The sequence below is a fragment of the Phaethon aethereus genome, assembly GCF_964289735.1.
Source record: "Phaethon aethereus genome assembly, chromosome: 1".
NCBI lineage: Eukaryota > Metazoa > Chordata > Aves > Phaethontiformes > Phaethontidae > Phaethon > Phaethon aethereus.
In genome coordinates, this window is record NC_138575.1 from 95,852,370 (window position 1) to 95,869,543 (window position 17,174).

The following is a 17,174-nucleotide window of genomic DNA, read 5'->3' on the forward strand; positions in this document are numbered from 1 at the left end:
GTAAATCTTTCTATTAATTTTCTGGTGTTTCTTCTGCAGTGATGCAAAGGTTAGATGTGAAAGATTGTGGGTGTAAATAACTGCAAAGTCACAGAAAGTAAGGCTGAAGATCCCAGTAGGTTATCTAGTACTACAGCACATTAAATAATCAAGTGAAAAAGCTTCTAGTCTCTATCCAGAGTAATTAATTAGGTTTGAAAGGAAAGCACTCCAAAGACTCTGAAAAATATAAAGACCTTTGAAGACAAAGTTGGTAGAATTGTTTAGTATTAGCATGACTTCACAATTGGAGTCTTTTCATTCCCAAATACACCTACAATCATTAAGTAATTAATGTGCTTATCCAAACATTCAAACTTTACCTGACTTGTTTACTCTGCTTTGACTCTTCTCAGTCTGTTTTATTACACATACCTCCTGGTGCTCTCTCTCTCTCTCATGATAGAGATTTTAATTAAGAAAGAAAAAATGATTGATAAATATAGTACAATGTGCCTCAAACTTTATTTTTGGACATACTGACAAATTGTCATGTTGAAGTTCACAAACATTTTAAGACTCACAAATACACTCATCTTGAGGAATTTATCTTAAAACTTTTAAATACAATAAAATCTGAGACCTAAAACTTGCAAAACTCTGTCAGTTTAGACATAAAATTACTTCATTAATTTAAAAGTCTCTATTTCCCTGCATGAATGTTTGTGACAAGGGCATTATATTTGAGGGGACTGTGTTTAAGTTTAAAAGACTGAATAAAGGAACTGAAATATTTCATTCAGAATTTTAATTCTTCTCTTATTTTATTTACTAGCTTTTTTTTATAGTTAATGACTGATGTATTTGGTACTATTGCAACTACTCTAAGAAAACAAAATACTCCAAATCTGAGCAATCAAGTAAACTGGTTGCCCAGAGATACTGTGGAGTCTCAAACCCTGGAGATACTAAAAAACTGTCTGGACATGGTCCTGGGCAACCTGCTCTAGGTGGCTCTGCCTGAGCAGGGGTTTGGGACCAGATGAACTCCAGATGCCCCTTCCAAGCTCAACCACTGTGTGATTCTGTGAAAAGACAAAGCAATTACCCAGCATTGTCATAGGTTATTCTGGATGTAAAAAGACTTTGGGTTTGGAAGGAGAAGCTTTACCGAGAGTTGAAAAGTTGAAAAAAACCCCTGACAGAGAGCAGTTACCAAGTTTTCCTGTGTTCTCTTGGAATTGGATCTCTAAAGTAACGTTCGCTGGGTAGGTAAATCTCTCCTTAAGACAACACCTTTTAAAGCCATGTCCCTGAAAATGATAATGCATGAAGTGGCTCGCATGAAGGAACAGCACCATTTCTTTTAGAAACAAACAAACAAAAAAATCCAACCCACACAGTGCAATCTGTTCTTGCTCCCAATCACAGGGCTCTGGTACTAGTTGGGGTCAAAAGGTGAAGAATGAGAATACACAGAAGCAACTACAGAAAAATCATTCACTAGTAGGATCTCTTTGTTCTTTGCCAAGTTCTTCTCTGAACTGGCCCGTGTGGAAGTACTGCTCTGTCATGACAAAGATCAGCAGGGAATTCTTACCTATTTAACAACTGGAGACTACTTTTCTATACCTGACAGCATTGAGTACTGCATAACATAGCTGTGCCTCAGCACTACACTCTGCTCTAAATCCAAGCTGGGAAATCCAATAAGAAGCATACTAACCTACAAGTTAGGTACTTTGCATATTCTTCCAGAACTAACCTTGGCCCATATATTCATTGAACCATGTTTTTCTGATGAATCTTAAATCACTCAGACCTGTTTTTTCTTTTTCAGTTCTTTGTTTTTTCTCAAACATAAAATTCAACAATGCCATCCTCCTCCCAATCCTAAATAGATTCTGAAAGTCTCTGGTAATTATTTCTTTTCAGCCCATTTTAAAAAAGTTCATTAATAGATATACAATTCACATTTCATGTAGACTTTTCTAGATAAAAAGAGAAGGTTGAGCTGGGAGATGGATTTCTCAGACTGATGATGAGAGGAGAATAGACTGGGAGGAAAGAAAATGCCTTTAATTTCCTCTGACCTTTCTGAAAGTAGAGCATCTAAACAAAAAACTCACAGACAATATAAGAGGACTTGGACATAAAAGTTACTCTTGATATTATTGAACAATTTATCAGACTGTTGGGTTGTAAGCACTGAGCAGCCAGGCAACCTGAAGGACAGAAAATAGTAGGAAAGACATGCACCAAGTTATCAAACAGAGTTTTCCTAGTCTGAGAAGGCATGGTTTTCTGGTATGACTATACTTCAGAAGATGCATGTTTAGAAGTCCTTCCAGGACCCTGATAGTCCTGGTAAGGGACAGAAGACTGTAAAAGGAAGAACTACATGTATGCGCCAATCTATCTAACATGACCCTATCTTAACTTCAGTACTGTACTGAGACTATGGAAATTTACAAATAGTAGGCAGTTGAGATCCTCCTCTACAACAGGTAAGTTCTACCTATTTGTTGTTAAAACAGTTCTGCAGTTCTCCTGCAAAAGTCTCATATTACACAAGTTGAAATGCTTGGATGGGTATGAAGAACGAGCATTTTGTACTAGAGGCACAAGAGAGCCCAAATTTATCTACATGGACTCAACAGGAACTCATATTAAAGAGCTATTCCTGCACTTTTCTGGAAAGAAAATGTTACAGTGCAGTTGGATGCATGGTAGAAAAGTCATTATAATTTCTTTTTCTGAAAAATGGAGAACGCAGTATGTTTAAATAGAGGGATTAATGTTAACAATAACACAAGCAAGCACAATGGTTGGGCATGATGATATTGGCAACAAGAATTTTTTTTCATGCAGGCAACAGATTCAATTACTTGCATATCAAGAAAAAGAATGAAGTTACAAACTTCCACTAGAATGTACAGTTGGTTGGTTGAAAAAAATGAAAAATTGTTTATATGGTTGGGTCTTTTTTAAATTAAGTTTTTTGCTCCACTGCAAAAAGACAAATACTTCACCAGAAAGAGTACAAAAGTCTTATTAATAATAAGAGCCAAAATTAACTTTCAGGAATTCTGTTTGACTCAAAGTGTGTCATTACTAAGTCAGTGATCAAGTACGAATTTGGCACATATTCTTCATTACTTTGATTCACTGTTAAGGAAAGGTGACAACCACTCTCATGGCACAAATTTCTAATGTAAGTTGAACTCTCAAGTGACGTTGGAATACGGAGGAGATCCTGCTCTTTGACCATTTTATCACCTACCCAAAAGTTTGTTGTCCCCATTCACTGCATATTTTATGCCTCAAATAGTAATTTCTGAACAAGAGTATCACTATTTGTCCCATCAGAACAAATGCCAAATTCACAAATATCTACTTACAGAAAGATCATTACAAGCTTAACTATGATTAAAAGTGTTTCTTAGGATTCCATCTGAATGATCAGTAAAACCACTAACAAGGAAAGGACAAACAAGAGGCATGCATACAAATATAGAATCATGCCACCTTCTTTGTAGCTCTATAGAAACTTGTTACACAGCCCTTCATTGTGGAAACACCAATATACAGTGTTGCTCTTGGCAGTCCAAGGGTGTAAAACAATTTTATGCCGCGGTTTCCAAATGAATTGGGTTTTTTCTCTGTTGTTTCAAAAAAACCGTGCAGGATTCAGATCTATATTCAGACATAGGCATCTACAGCAGAGACAAACGTAATTATTCTAGTAATACAATATTGGATTTCCTACACTAAAAAATGTCATAGGAGCTGTAAGCACCATTAAAAACTAATTATGCACACTATTTTGAGACCTGAGACCATGAGTTCCAAGTCGTAAATGCCACAAGCTTCACAAGGAATTATTTGGTCTGAAGAGAGTAATTCTTTTTATAAGCAAAAAAATAATTCAGAGAATCTGGAAAGAATTTAATAATATTGCCTCATCTCTTCCAGAATTAAGTAATATATTCTTACAATATAAAATTATGCAATTTAAGCTTTCTAACTTCATTATAAGCAATGTAACACTAGTAATAGTTTTGAAACTGTATTCACTTATTCTTCAGCTCTAGAAAATGCCAGGTGCCTTTTATTCTCTGACATACATCATAGACCAAATTCAACCCTGTGTAAAGCTGCAGTTTCATTTGCCATCACAAAATAAGCCTTTGCTAAATTCCAGAGCAGAATTTCACTCTTATTTTCACAGTTCCAGGTTAAGCCCACTGAATGATCACTGAATCAACACAAATCCTATGGTTCTAGGTAAGATGCTACAATCATCAGCGAAGCAGAATAATTTGCATTTTCCCAGACCCTGTGCTAAACTAAGTTGGAAAACTTGTTATTTTGAAGTGAAAAGCAGGAGAATAATTCGTTTCAATGCCACTTGGTGATTTGGGATATGAAAGTTAGATGTTTTCTTGCTTTGCTTCAAATTTTTTTGATTCAATACAAAAAAATAATATTCCTCAAAGAACACAGCTCCCCTCGGTACCCATCTTTCTTATGATTAAGTGCTGAGCTTCACACACAACAAAAGTGAACTATACTACTTCAGTGACACATTGTTACAACTGTTTGGTATGGAAGTTAGTTACCAGGTTTAGTTCGTGGCCTTTTGGGTCTGGCAGATGGTCTAGCTTTAGATGCAGAAGGTGTGAGTTTTGCTTCTTTAGGAGCTGAAAGAAATATACTGGATTATAAGATTATCCTTTCCACTGTATCACATAAACGTCACATTCTTCAAGCCTGAAATGAAGCAACAAATAGCTACTGGGAACAAAAGCAAATGGTGAAATCAGATTTGCTAAGGCTTCTCAAAAATCTTCCCAAGACTTCACTACCCCAGCAAAATCCCTGCATGTTCTTCACTGTAAAATACAGTAAGTAAATTTACAATATGTAATTGTATCTTACAATCACATAAAAATATTCCTCTTGTTAAGTTAGCAAACTCATTTTTGCAGGATACCTAAGAGGTTAAATAATAATGCTGTCTATCCTTTTGAACGCCAAGCTGATTTTAAGCTGTCAAAAGACATACAAAGACAAAATATACAAAAATGTCCACAATTTTCAACACTGTAAAGAAATTACTGGTAGGGAGCTAGAAAAACATGGAATCAATAATAAAAAAGGGAACTGCTTTATAACTGTACTCATTGAATTCTGTTACTAAAATAGAAGTAATCTAAATGGTAAAAATTAAGAACAACCAGTCCTAGAAACCCCTTCTCCCCTAAACATGCATGGACTGAAACTGTAATTAGGTAAATATGACTGTTAATCTGATATCAGATAAAGCTTAAGGTGAGTTTCAGGTAGTACAGTCAGTATTTCGTTCATTTTTATAAAGCAGCGGACACGGTGGAAAAGTATATGACATTTATAGAGAGAACAGAGTGGAATAAGACATATAAAGTGACTGACAAGTGTTTTTCAAGCCAAAGTGATGTACAGAAGGATTTCCGCCCCCCGGCTAACTCCAGTTTATGTACTGGGCATGACGTCGTATGGCAGGGACTCTCACTTTGGCCAGCCTGGGTCAGCTGTCCTGGCTGTGTCCCCTCCCAGCTTCCTGTGCACCCCCAGCCTTCTTGCTAGCAGGCCAGCACAAGAAGCTGGACTGTCCTTGACTGCTTAGCAACAACCCAAAACATCAGCACATTATCAACAGTTTCTCATCCCACTTCTCATTCACACTAGCTTCTGTGAAGAAAACCAGCTCTATCCTGGCTGAAACCAGGACAATAAAAGAACAGAAGAATTAATACATCCACCTAGTGCCACAGGAATCCTTCATTGAGAGTTCTAGGATTAACATCCACAATACTAACCTTGTACTTGGTCTTTCAATAGTATTTCCAATGCGTTTCTGATAATTTTCCAAGGATAAAGTGTGTTGGTGTTGAAAAACTCCCACAAAAAATGGAAGACAATTCTGATCCCCAAAATTTTGTTGTACTATCGAACTAGTAAAACCGTATGAAAAAAAACTCGTTTCTTCTCCTAGGTTTAGAAAAACATATTCCTGAATGCTTATTTCTCAGGTTTTTTCCCCTCTCAGAGAAATGGATTAAATATAGTAAAAACTATGAGATAAAGTAAAAGAGTACAAACTGTTGTGTGGACTGAAGAGTGAACAACAGCTACAGAAACATGTATTACCTAGTGTTGCTTTTGGTTGTTCAACAGTCTGAGAAGTTTTAGGCTCCAAAAGTGGTGGTTTAGGGGCTAGAAAAGAAAAATTCAAGTGTAATTGAACAGATCATTAGATGTATCAGCAGTAAGCCAAAAGCATTATCATTCCAATAGCTCAGGGGCTTCATTTGTTTTAAAATAGACTAGATAAGCATGCAACTAAGTCCTACTCTTATGCATAGCACCCTACACTCCTTTTAGTTTTATATCCTATGAATCTACACGCTGTACGCTCACGTCTATGTGTGAGAGTCTGTTTCTGAGGCTCCTTCCCTGTATTTATGTTCTCAAGATATTTTTAACGCATTGTTTGATTCAATCAACAAATACATTTCTTTTACATTATGAGAGAATAGTGAGAAAGAACAGATGAGGGCTTTGACTGAAAAGACTGCAGTCCAGAACAAATGCCAGAGAATCTATACCAAAAAGGAAACTTCTAAATGCCAAAATCTTGCTGAAAATCTTAAATCAGAGCCTGCAGTTGATTGCAAGACATGTATAAGACATCAAAGGCAACTCCTGCTTTTTACTGACCTGCCTGTTTATGAGAAGAGAAACATTAGGGCTCTAGTAATGCACACCATAATATTTATTAGCCCAGTACCTGAATCACTAGAGGAGGCAAATATCTCCCTTAATCCCAAATCAGAAGAAAACGAGTACAAAGACATATTTTTTGATCAAAAAGCAGAAAATTAAAAAAGACACGACACGATGATAATGTTCCCATGGTCAAAGAACGAATCTCATATGAAAGCTTCCCCTTCTACTTTGAGAAAGCTCCTCTATTTCCACTAAAATGGCAATCCTTTCAATTGACTTCCCTGCAGGAGGACTTACTGATCATGAGTAGTGTTTTCAAACTGTTGTGACTAGCAAAGATGCCATCTTTGCCATAGTATATCTCTGAAAGTGGGAGATGGGGACTTGCAAATGAGAGTATAGAAATAATAATCATATATGTTGTTTATACAAGTGATATAAAAAAATCCTGTGCCACCCAGAAGTTTTTTCCCTTTCAGTCCTTTAAAAAGGTTACAAAACTAGAGAACATGTTTGTATTTTTATCACTGGACCCAAATGCATAAAGCTGATGAGCTTAACTCTCATTCTTTTTGTTAGGCAACAGCAAATGACTGATTTTAGAATGATGAGTTAGTCAAGTTGTCCTTTTTAGGAAGTTTTGCTTAGATATATTTAGTGAACATATGTTTCTGCATATTGACTTATAAAAACGGTGTGCACAATTACCAGGTTTCACATGCTGTACTTCTGGGGTAGCAGATGGTTTCAGTTTAGAAGGAATAAGTGGTATCTCTTTTGGAGCTGAAAGAAAGAGCTCAGTTTGCAATCAAAAATTGTTTAACAAGGGTTTCCCACAACAAACAGCACATGCCACAAGTTTATACTGAATAAAAGACAACTTAGTATGGAATGTCAAAGCCATTTGATGAAATCAGAGTTTAAAGTGTGGAATGGAGATGATATTGAAATGCTGTGCCTTGATCAGAAATAGATTCTATGTCTCCAAAACAATTAAAATTTTCACGATGAAAACTCTACATATCAGAAACAAAGACAACACATGCGTATGCATGAGAGTGAAAGAGATAGACAGAACACTCTAATAAAAGGATGATGGAGTTTTTCATGCAGGAGGGAAGTTTTACTTCTCTGAGCACAGCGAAACCATTCTGAGCTATGTTCTCATATAGAGCTATATCAAGAAGAAAAAGTCTAATGACAATGGAAGAACAAGACTCTAACCAGGAAACAGAATAATGATTATGCATGTGAAATGATATTCTGAAAGAAATACATTCATATGGGATGAAGTGCTTGAAACAAACACAGAGTTTTTCACTGGGTGAAAACAACATTACCTAATGTTACCCTTGGCGATTGAAAAGGATGGGAAGTTTTAGGTGTGAAAGATTCCAGAATGGATTCACTTGTTGCTGTTGGAAGAAATGGTGACAGTCATCAGAGAGCAAAGAGCTAAGGGAAGAAAGTCTTCCTTCATAAGCAAAAACAAATTTGTTTTTACAAGAACAACAAATATTTCACTAACGCTCAGACACTTATCAGTTTAGTATGCATTAGAGAGAAATTCAGTCTTTGGAACTGCACGGAGCTTCAGTGACTATAAATCATTGCATTTGTGACATGCAGAAATTGCAGTTATTCATTTCCTCCTGCCTTTATTGCAACTGGTCTGGATCTCAGCCACTGCCAAGTAAGATTTTAAGTTGAGCATTAAAACATTTTGAGTTGTAGTCCATTACTTAAGGATGATGGTACAGTGTAAAATGTAGGAATTTAATGAAGAAGACATCCCGAAGAATCAATTCGTCGGACACTAAGACTATATAAAATTTGGAGTAGAAAGGCGACAACTGATCCAACTATGGTTTCAGTCCAAAACCATTGAGTGTGACTGTTAACCAATTTCATGTCATTAGGGATACACTCTCAGTATTTTTAACAAGGCTACAGCAGTAGAATGCAGTCTACAGCATACGTCACAGTATTTTCATCAGCACTGCTGGACAATAAATACTGTTTTCTCAATTATCTATGTGTCATATTTTTCAAAATACTGAAGGAGAATCATGTGACTATGAGTTGCCATATGCATTTCAAGTGTGAGAAAGCATCAATTTCAACCATTAATAGTGATGGGAATTCAAAATTCAGGTGCTTGGGTCTAACCCAAATGTACACTGAAAGTGAAGATTACCAGTGTACTCATTTCAGTGAGTTTTAGAGCATGGTTTGAGCCACTGAATTAAGAACTAGGTTGAGATTATTGTACCTGGTCCAGCATCTGCTATTTCAGGCTTACTAGGTGTCACAGGGCTTGAAAGAACAGGCTGAATATCATTGAAAGCTATAAAAAAACCAGGTCACAGTATCTATGATTATTAATTCTACATAGAGCTTTTTTTGTTTTGTAAGGACAACCAAAAATGTTATAACCTATAACATACCTAATTTGCAATGCAGAGGTCCACCCACAGTAGGAATGCCTTACCTTGACAATGGAGCAGTGCTGGTTTAGAGTGGTAGCTGAAGCTAGTGGTTAAAATGACGACTGAAACTAAAGTGTCAGCCAACCAAAGCTAATATTACTTTAGATAGCATGGTCCATGTAGTTTAAAGCAACACAGAAAATATAAAGATAAAGGAACTTCTAACACCATGGTTATAAACATAAAGCATGCCAAAAAAAGGCAGAAAAAGTGTAATCTGCAAAACTAAAAAACACTGCAAATATATTTCTGTAAAAAAGACTGTCTTAATTCTCTTCAATGCTCTGTTTTCTGTCAAGATTTTGTTAGTGAATTTTAATGTCGTATAGTCTGTATACATAGATACACATATAAAACAAGGGTAAAATAAAGTTAAAAAAAAATCACTGAACAGTAAGAACTAGTAAGAAAGAAGCTTACTATGCTGACATAAACAATATAGAGTATATAAACATGTGTATCTATATCAGAGTATAACACTGAAGCTTGAAAGAGAAAAACCAAGTAATTTCAAGGTTCTTATTAAGCTTTAGGCATTATTACTATTATTATTAGCTTACTTCATTTAAGTATATCTCAAAATAGCCCTAGTAGCTTTTTGAAAGACAAATTTAAGATCAGAAACATTATCAGGTGAGTTTCTTGGCAGCAAGCACAAGTTGTCTTGGCTCATGTGAAGAAGGGTACTTGGTCTACACTGATGATCATGACTCAAGCAGAAGACAAGTATGGCAGGTGACCAAAGTATCTGGGATGAACAGTATTTCCAAAATTGCTATAAAAACACCAAAAGTGGTTTAACTGAAAAGCTAATGCATTACTATTACCCATAGTTGTTGTTAGTACGTGAGGTGTTCTGGAAAGTGGAGGCATAGATTTTTCCAGGTCAGCTGAACTTGTAACTGCAGAAAAACATAAATAACCCTGAGAGATAGATTCATATTGGTGCAGAAATACTGGGGGGTATGTGTGTGTGGGAGGTGTTCAGAAAAAGTAAGATTGCTTTACATTACTTTGCAAGATGCCAACACTACTATAATACAGTTTCACAAGATTTTCAGCTTGAAAAGAAATGAACAAAACCTCAAAGTTTTGAAAAAGTCACATGCACCTAACAGACACACCCTGATAGAAACTGCAGTCCCCCTAAGAAGCAGACTTGTCAACAGGAGTCAATTGATCTGTGCACATGTAACATCAAAACACCTACACTTTTGACTTCACCTGCATCTGTAGAAAGAGACATACATACTTAAAATATATGCTAATATGAATTTCTACAGCCAGGTATTTCTATTTGCAACACTTCACTTGTTTCAGTTTAACAGATACCAGTATTTTGAATTATAGGTTTTAATATAGTACACATCATGTAAATTATTAACAACATTTAAATTAAATTGTGATATTTTATCTAATTGACATAACATAAACTAACACAACTTTTGTGACATATTGAAGAACCAGAATGCGAGGTAGAATATTCAAAACAATGCCATTGAAATATTAACTGTCAGGTTTAGGATAATTTTCCTTCTCATCTCTCACACTTTCATACCTTTGCTATGAATACAAATTTAATCTTGGATAGCTTTGAACCCAGTAAGAAAAGCTCCAACATAATGAAAAATAGTTTGAAAAAAATGCTTAGTAATGGAGAAAACTGAAAAAAAAATTGTATGTTATGACAAACAAAAAATCACGCAGGGTAAAACATCCCAACCAAGAATATATCTTCGTAACTGATAATGACTCCATCTCGCTAGTGGTCCTTCTATCTGACAGATTAAAAGCTTCCAAAATGATATGATTCCTGTGGGGTTTTTTTATTTGATCCTACGCCACAGAATACCATCATGTAGTTATAGAGCCTAAATACCAAACACTGCAGACAACACCAAGCAATCAGAGCGAACAGCCTGTAACTGTAATATCCTTGATGCAAAAACAAATGCAAAACTATGGAAGTATCATAAACACAATTTACCAGTCTCTATTTTTGATATTTCTGCAGATGCTTGGGACGGGAAAGTAATATGATGAGAGTCCAGTGAAGCTGGAAAACAAAACAAACCAAAAAATTCTTTTTTGCATCAGCTGAACCTATAGACTGAACAGATTTCAACCCATTACTAAGGAACTAAAGACTTCAGACAGGAAAAAGTCTCAAATGCACATGGAACAGATTTTCTAATGTGAATGTGTGAGGATGCACTGATGATGCAAATGATGAAGAAGCTGCCACAAGAAATACGAAGAACTATTCAAAGACATCAGATAATATGACAGAAAAGTAAGAAAAAAGAACACAAAAATTAACTAAAAAAAAATGGGTGAAAGGCAAAGACAGACTTGCTTATGCCTTATAGGATAAGATGTGACATACAAAAACTCAGTTTGAAAACACTATTTAAAAAAAGAGGTAACAGAGGACAGATGCACAATTTCTGATACACAGAAAGTATTTTCTTGCAAAAGAGAGGATAAGGACCCTAAAAGGATTAATATAGGCAAGAACTGAAGCACCATTGGAAAAGACCCTGAAGCACATGAGACTCAGCTGAAAAAAATAAAAATAAACGATTTTTCCAGTGACACAAAACCACACTTCAGAATCATTGTCTGCCACTTAGACTGAGACACCAAGAAGGATGAACCAACATATCTGGGAACCTAGAATTCAAATGCATTTCAATGGGAAGGATACATTAATATAGTGCATAACACACTTAACTTGGACTTAACTTCAGGTCTGTAGGCTTACCAGCCTGCTCATGTACTGCTTTGTTACCTCACGAAGTAAAACATACTGCCAGGTCACAGAACTGGTCTTGTACACCTGCCAATGTGCAAGCAGCTATCGCCACAAGCATCTCCGCCCCTTGCTGCCAAGTGCCATGTCCAATGCCTTAAGTAAATACGGCTTTTCATGTACGGCAGTTTCATATCTACACTTAATGATTCACCTCAACGCAGGCCCAAGAGAAATAACAGTTCGGCTAAAAGCTCAACATATCTCGGGACAATTCCCATCTTGCACTGTTTCCAGATCTGCAAGAAATATCGTTACCGAGTTAGGTCGGCAGCACAGCCAGGCACCAAAGGCTGCCGGTGTTTTGAACCTTGAAGAAACGTGCCGTGATTCAAAAGCTGAAAAGAGCCATCGCTCTTAAAACCCTAACGTGACCTCAAAAGCACTAGTAGAGCAGAGCGTTCCCGCTTCCAGGTGACAGCAATGGAAAGGTGTGGCCAGATGACAACTGGCCACCTTGAAAGTCAGCAGTGAAGCAACCAATAGCTGCACCCCTGGACCAGGAAACCCTGGTGGGCAGCTGAACTGCAGTGCCGTCCTCTTGTGCCAGTCCAGCTCAGCCCAGCTGGGATTTGCCTCTTAAGAACGCCGTCGTATTTGACTGTGTCAGACCAAGGAAGACCTGCTACCAAAACACAAAGAAGCAGGGGAATGGCAGCTGAAGACAAGGTGCGGTAATATGTTTTCTATGCAAGCTGTCACTCAATCCCCACAGAAAATGCTCATCAGCGATGGAAAAAGCATGTGGGATCAAACAACAGAATTGCAGAACAAGTGTGCCGAGTGCTTCAGCAAGCCAAGCTGTACCAACAGGTCTTCATACTCTCCATGGAAGATGACAAGGATGCCAGGCGGTGTGGGGTGGGAGGTGTGATGGGGAGCGAGAGAGAGAGGAGAAAATTAAGAGAGAAGATTTTTTTTTTCTAGTTACCCATCACGGTTTGCTGGGTTGCCAGGGAGGAAGGAGTGGTGGACTTCAGCCTGGGTCTTCGAGTAGCTAAGATCAAACACAAAAACCACCTTCAGGTCCTCAGACAGGCTGCTGTTGCATGGCTGTTATCAAGATAGAGCTATAAATGCTCCCCACAGAAGCATGATGCTATCTTTCAACTGGCATAGGCAGCCCAAGGTAACAGAGTAAACCTAGAAGGAGAACCTCAAAAAAGGCAGCAGAAAGCTATACAAATGGAGCAGTTTCTAAAAAGGAGACATAAGGGACCAACCTCATCATGGACCCACTTTTCAGGACATCAAAACATCAGAACAGGCTCATCGCTGCAGAGAAAAGCATTGCCAAAGTAATCAACATCGGAAGGGAATCATTGGCTATTTACCCATCACAGTCCTTGTGGCTTCCAGTGAAGCAGACGAGGTGGATTCCAGGTCCGGCCTCTGGGTTGCTACGGTCAGACATGGAAATGATCTTGAGATATCTGCACGGTCTTGCCATGGCAGCACAAGCAGCACCGGTTCGCAGAACCCCAAATGTCTGTATCTAGGGCAACACATGCCTTTTCCTGGCAGTATCTTGTGACTCAGTGACCAAATCAGCAGTCCACTGTCTTGCCATGGTTGTAACTAACGCAAGACTCAGAAACTCAGTAGCTACGTGGCTCTCCATCAGCTGAAAAATGGCTAAATGACTACTTCACCAAACCACTCCTTACATATTGTTGAAAGATGCCAACAGTCATTGCAGAGGGAACATGGGAGCCAGAGAACCACCTTTGGATTCAGAGTTCAAGATGTACCTCTCAAATGTAAGCAACTACAAATACTAAATACTTCCTTATTCCAGCATGAAGGAATAAACTGCACATTATCTTATCAATACTCAGTCATAACTCCAATTCTCCTTAGCCGTTCAATAGTTTTTGCAAAAAGGTATTTCTTTACTGTTATTGTCACTATCATCTTTATTATTATTGTTACAACGAACAAACTATATAAGGCCTCACCATTCCCTATGACTCCTGAAAATTCCCATTCTTCCTTTAGGTTATTCTCTAAGCCAATGAGTAACATAACTATCCATCAAGCTTAAACTTCAGTGCTCAAGTTAGTGAAATGAAAGAGGAAAAAACAATTGATTTCCTGTAAGGAATCTATGAGACAGCTATACCACAGCAAGACTAAGAGGAAGTAAAATTATGTTTCTGCCATATTGGAATATTTCATTCTAGAAAGAATCTTCAAAATAAAACCTGCATCTAGAGACTCACAGGCATTGCATGCCAAATTATTTTTGCCAGCTGTCCCTGCAAAAAGTGATTTTTCAAGTGGTGGAAAAAAGCATAGGTTCAAACATCAGGATCATGTTGTTAGTATGGCAAGTGTTTTTGCAAGCCAAAATGTATTAACAAACCTAGTATTGCCCAAAGCAGGGGAAAATTATGTCAAGTGATGGCAGGGGAAAAGAAAAAAAAAAAAAAAGAAAATATCATATTTACCCTCCACTGTTCCTTGGCTTGCAAGGTAAGGAGAAGTAGATTTCAGCTTTGGTCTCTGAGTAACTAAGATTAAACCAGAAAACTGCCTTCAGATATTACAGGTGAACAGGTTTTTTTTCAAAGCAGTGTCAGCACAGAGTTTTAAATGAATGAAGCCCATATTTTATTCACTTTTTTTCATAGATATTTGTATTCATTACAGTATTATTCAATTTTTAAATCAGGGTGGCCTAGCTGAGTTAATGGAGAATACAGTTAACCTTTTAGTGAACTAGGCCTATGGAGCAGAAAATTATGAAGAGGGATTGAGAAGCTTAACAATTAAGTATCTCTCTGTTTTACATCTTTTACATAAATAACTGACCACCTCACTGGCATGTTTGGCATTGCCACTAACAGGAAAAAAAATCAAAAGATTTTGATTAGATTTTAAAATAATACTTTTAATATGTAAATATTGCCAAAATTATAGCAGTTCTGACAGAATCACTGTTTACCCATTACTGTCCTCGTGGTTTCCAGTGAAGGAAAAGATGTGGGCTCCAGGACTGGTCTTGGGAGAACTAAGATTAGAGATGGAAACTATCTTGAGATGTTATGGCAGTCTCTCTACGTGTATAAAAGCATCACTTTAATCACATCCAAATAAATCAGTATTTAAATTGCATTTTCTCAGGTATACTTTTCTTACCAAATAAATCATACATCAATTTTTTGTCACTCTGTATTACCAAGAAACCCCAACCACTGGCTAAATACTGCTCCTAGTAGATAATAATTGCAGGCATAATGTTCCAGAGCTGCCTTTTAACTGCAATAAATGACAGATCCCAAAATCTGTTTTCCTGCATCAAACAAGTATTTTCAAACGATAAATTGAGAACTAATCAGTGAATATGTAGCCAGAACCAGCCCGCATCAAAAATACTGTCAAGTTTTAAAAATTACCACCTTATATTTAATCTGAAGCACAATTAACTAGCTCTGATTACTACATTTTTCACCACCCTTAAAAATCTGAACTTTGGAGCTAAGAAAATATGTGCCTGGAAAAAAGGAAATAGCTTCTCTGCAGAAAAATGCATACAGGTGAACTTAACAAGGATATCCATCAAGAGTTGAGCCAACTATTAGAAGAAAAACAACTCATGCTTTCTTAACCAAAATCTGTAAGAATCTCTAATGGAACAGCGTCTCCTTAATTCACAGGACCAAGTTTTCATCCTGAAAAGGTATGAGGTACTTGAAAAAGACAGAATCTCATAAGCACATTGTTAGACAAGCATGAGCTAAAAGAAGAGTCACATTTATTTTCCAGAAATTAGTGAATAGATAATGCAAATGACAACAATGAAATGCAAAGATCATGATAAAAATCTCTTTACTTGTATAAGAAGAAAGGAGTTTCTGACAAAAGCATAAAGCAAATTCTTAACACAAGCAGAAGGTAAGTCAAACAGTAGATACCTCAGAAAATGGAATCAAAATTTTAAACTGCCATCACACTTGCAAGAACACATTATAGGAAAAGTGGAAGAGCACAAATTTGATGGACTAACAAAGAGAAAATTTCAAACATGGAATTCTTGTTCTGAAAGAACTTCATGATGCTTCTCCAGTCTAAGCAAAAAAAAATGCAATACAAGTTTGTAGACTTTATTGGCAGGGGTTGGATTGAAGGAGTTTCAGAAATTTCTCCCTTCCAATGATCCGTTTGACTACACGCTTCCCTGTGGCTCTGGGCTATTTACTGTCCTCTCCATCTCAATTTTGTTTGCGGAAAAATCGGAATAACAAGAGCTCCACAAATATGTTTTCTGAATTACCTAGTCGATGTTTGCACCTTTACTAGCACTCAGTTGAAGATCTGTTAAACATGGTAGTTAATATGAAAAATATCAGACAGAGTACCTACTTGTTAGTGTACAGGGGAATACTATAGAATATTTGCAAGTATCTACAGGGGTTTGCAGTATAAGACAAGGTTCAGAGTATACCAAAAGAAAAAAAGAAGAGTTCCTGTGTTGAGCATTAGATTTTTCCTATGGAGGAAGAAAAATATTAAAGAAACTCACTTGATTCTTTAGGATACATGCAGAAGACCATCAACCCTTTTATGTCCCCAAATAAACACATATTTCTTTTTTCTCCTAGACATATCTGGACTAACAAGTCTTGAGCTATTTAAAAAACCCTGAACTTGGGTTTGCAATGCCCACTGTGCTATCTTTCATCTCCCTAGTAAGAATGTTGTCACTACAGCATAGCTTAGGAGTCACCATTCATGAGAAATATACTTGAATATTCTACACAACAGCAGTATTTACAACTTGAACAACTTTTAAAGTATTCTAAAACCACAAGTAAACATGAACAGTCAATTGAGAGAATTCCCTACACACATCACAGACTGCCCCCAACATTGTAACTGACCAGGAAGATATCTTCAACACCAATAACCACAAAACCTAACTATAGCAATAACAAAGTAAATTTAAAATAGAAAGCAGCATAACGTCAAGCAATACAGTAGTTATCTGTATCAGAATACTCTGCATATAATGGAGAAGTTAAAGTTCATTTAGTAGCCTCACAGAATTTCACAGGCACAGAAGTGCCCAGGACATTATACTGTAAAATTCTATGATGTTAAGTAATACATAATTGGTCAAT

The 17,174-nt window shown here is 36.8% G+C and overlaps 1 protein-coding gene across 1 annotated transcript in view; it reads right to left on the bottom strand.

Moving 5' to 3' along the window:
- ABI3BP (ABI family member 3 binding protein) overlaps positions 1–17,174 on the bottom strand; it is a gene marked incomplete at its 3' end in the record, with an annotated part of 169,208 nt that overhangs the window by 62,645 nt on the left and 89,389 nt on the right. Inside the window, 9 exon segments of the mRNA XM_081996262.1 lie at positions 4,602–4,682; positions 6,172–6,237; positions 7,459–7,533; positions 8,091–8,165; positions 9,023–9,097; positions 10,067–10,141; positions 11,227–11,295; positions 12,983–13,048; positions 13,386–13,451. Coding sequence (XP_081852388.1) covers positions 4,602–4,682; positions 6,172–6,237; positions 7,459–7,533; positions 8,091–8,165; positions 9,023–9,097; positions 10,067–10,141; positions 11,227–11,295; positions 12,983–13,048; positions 13,386–13,451 — 648 coding nt within the window.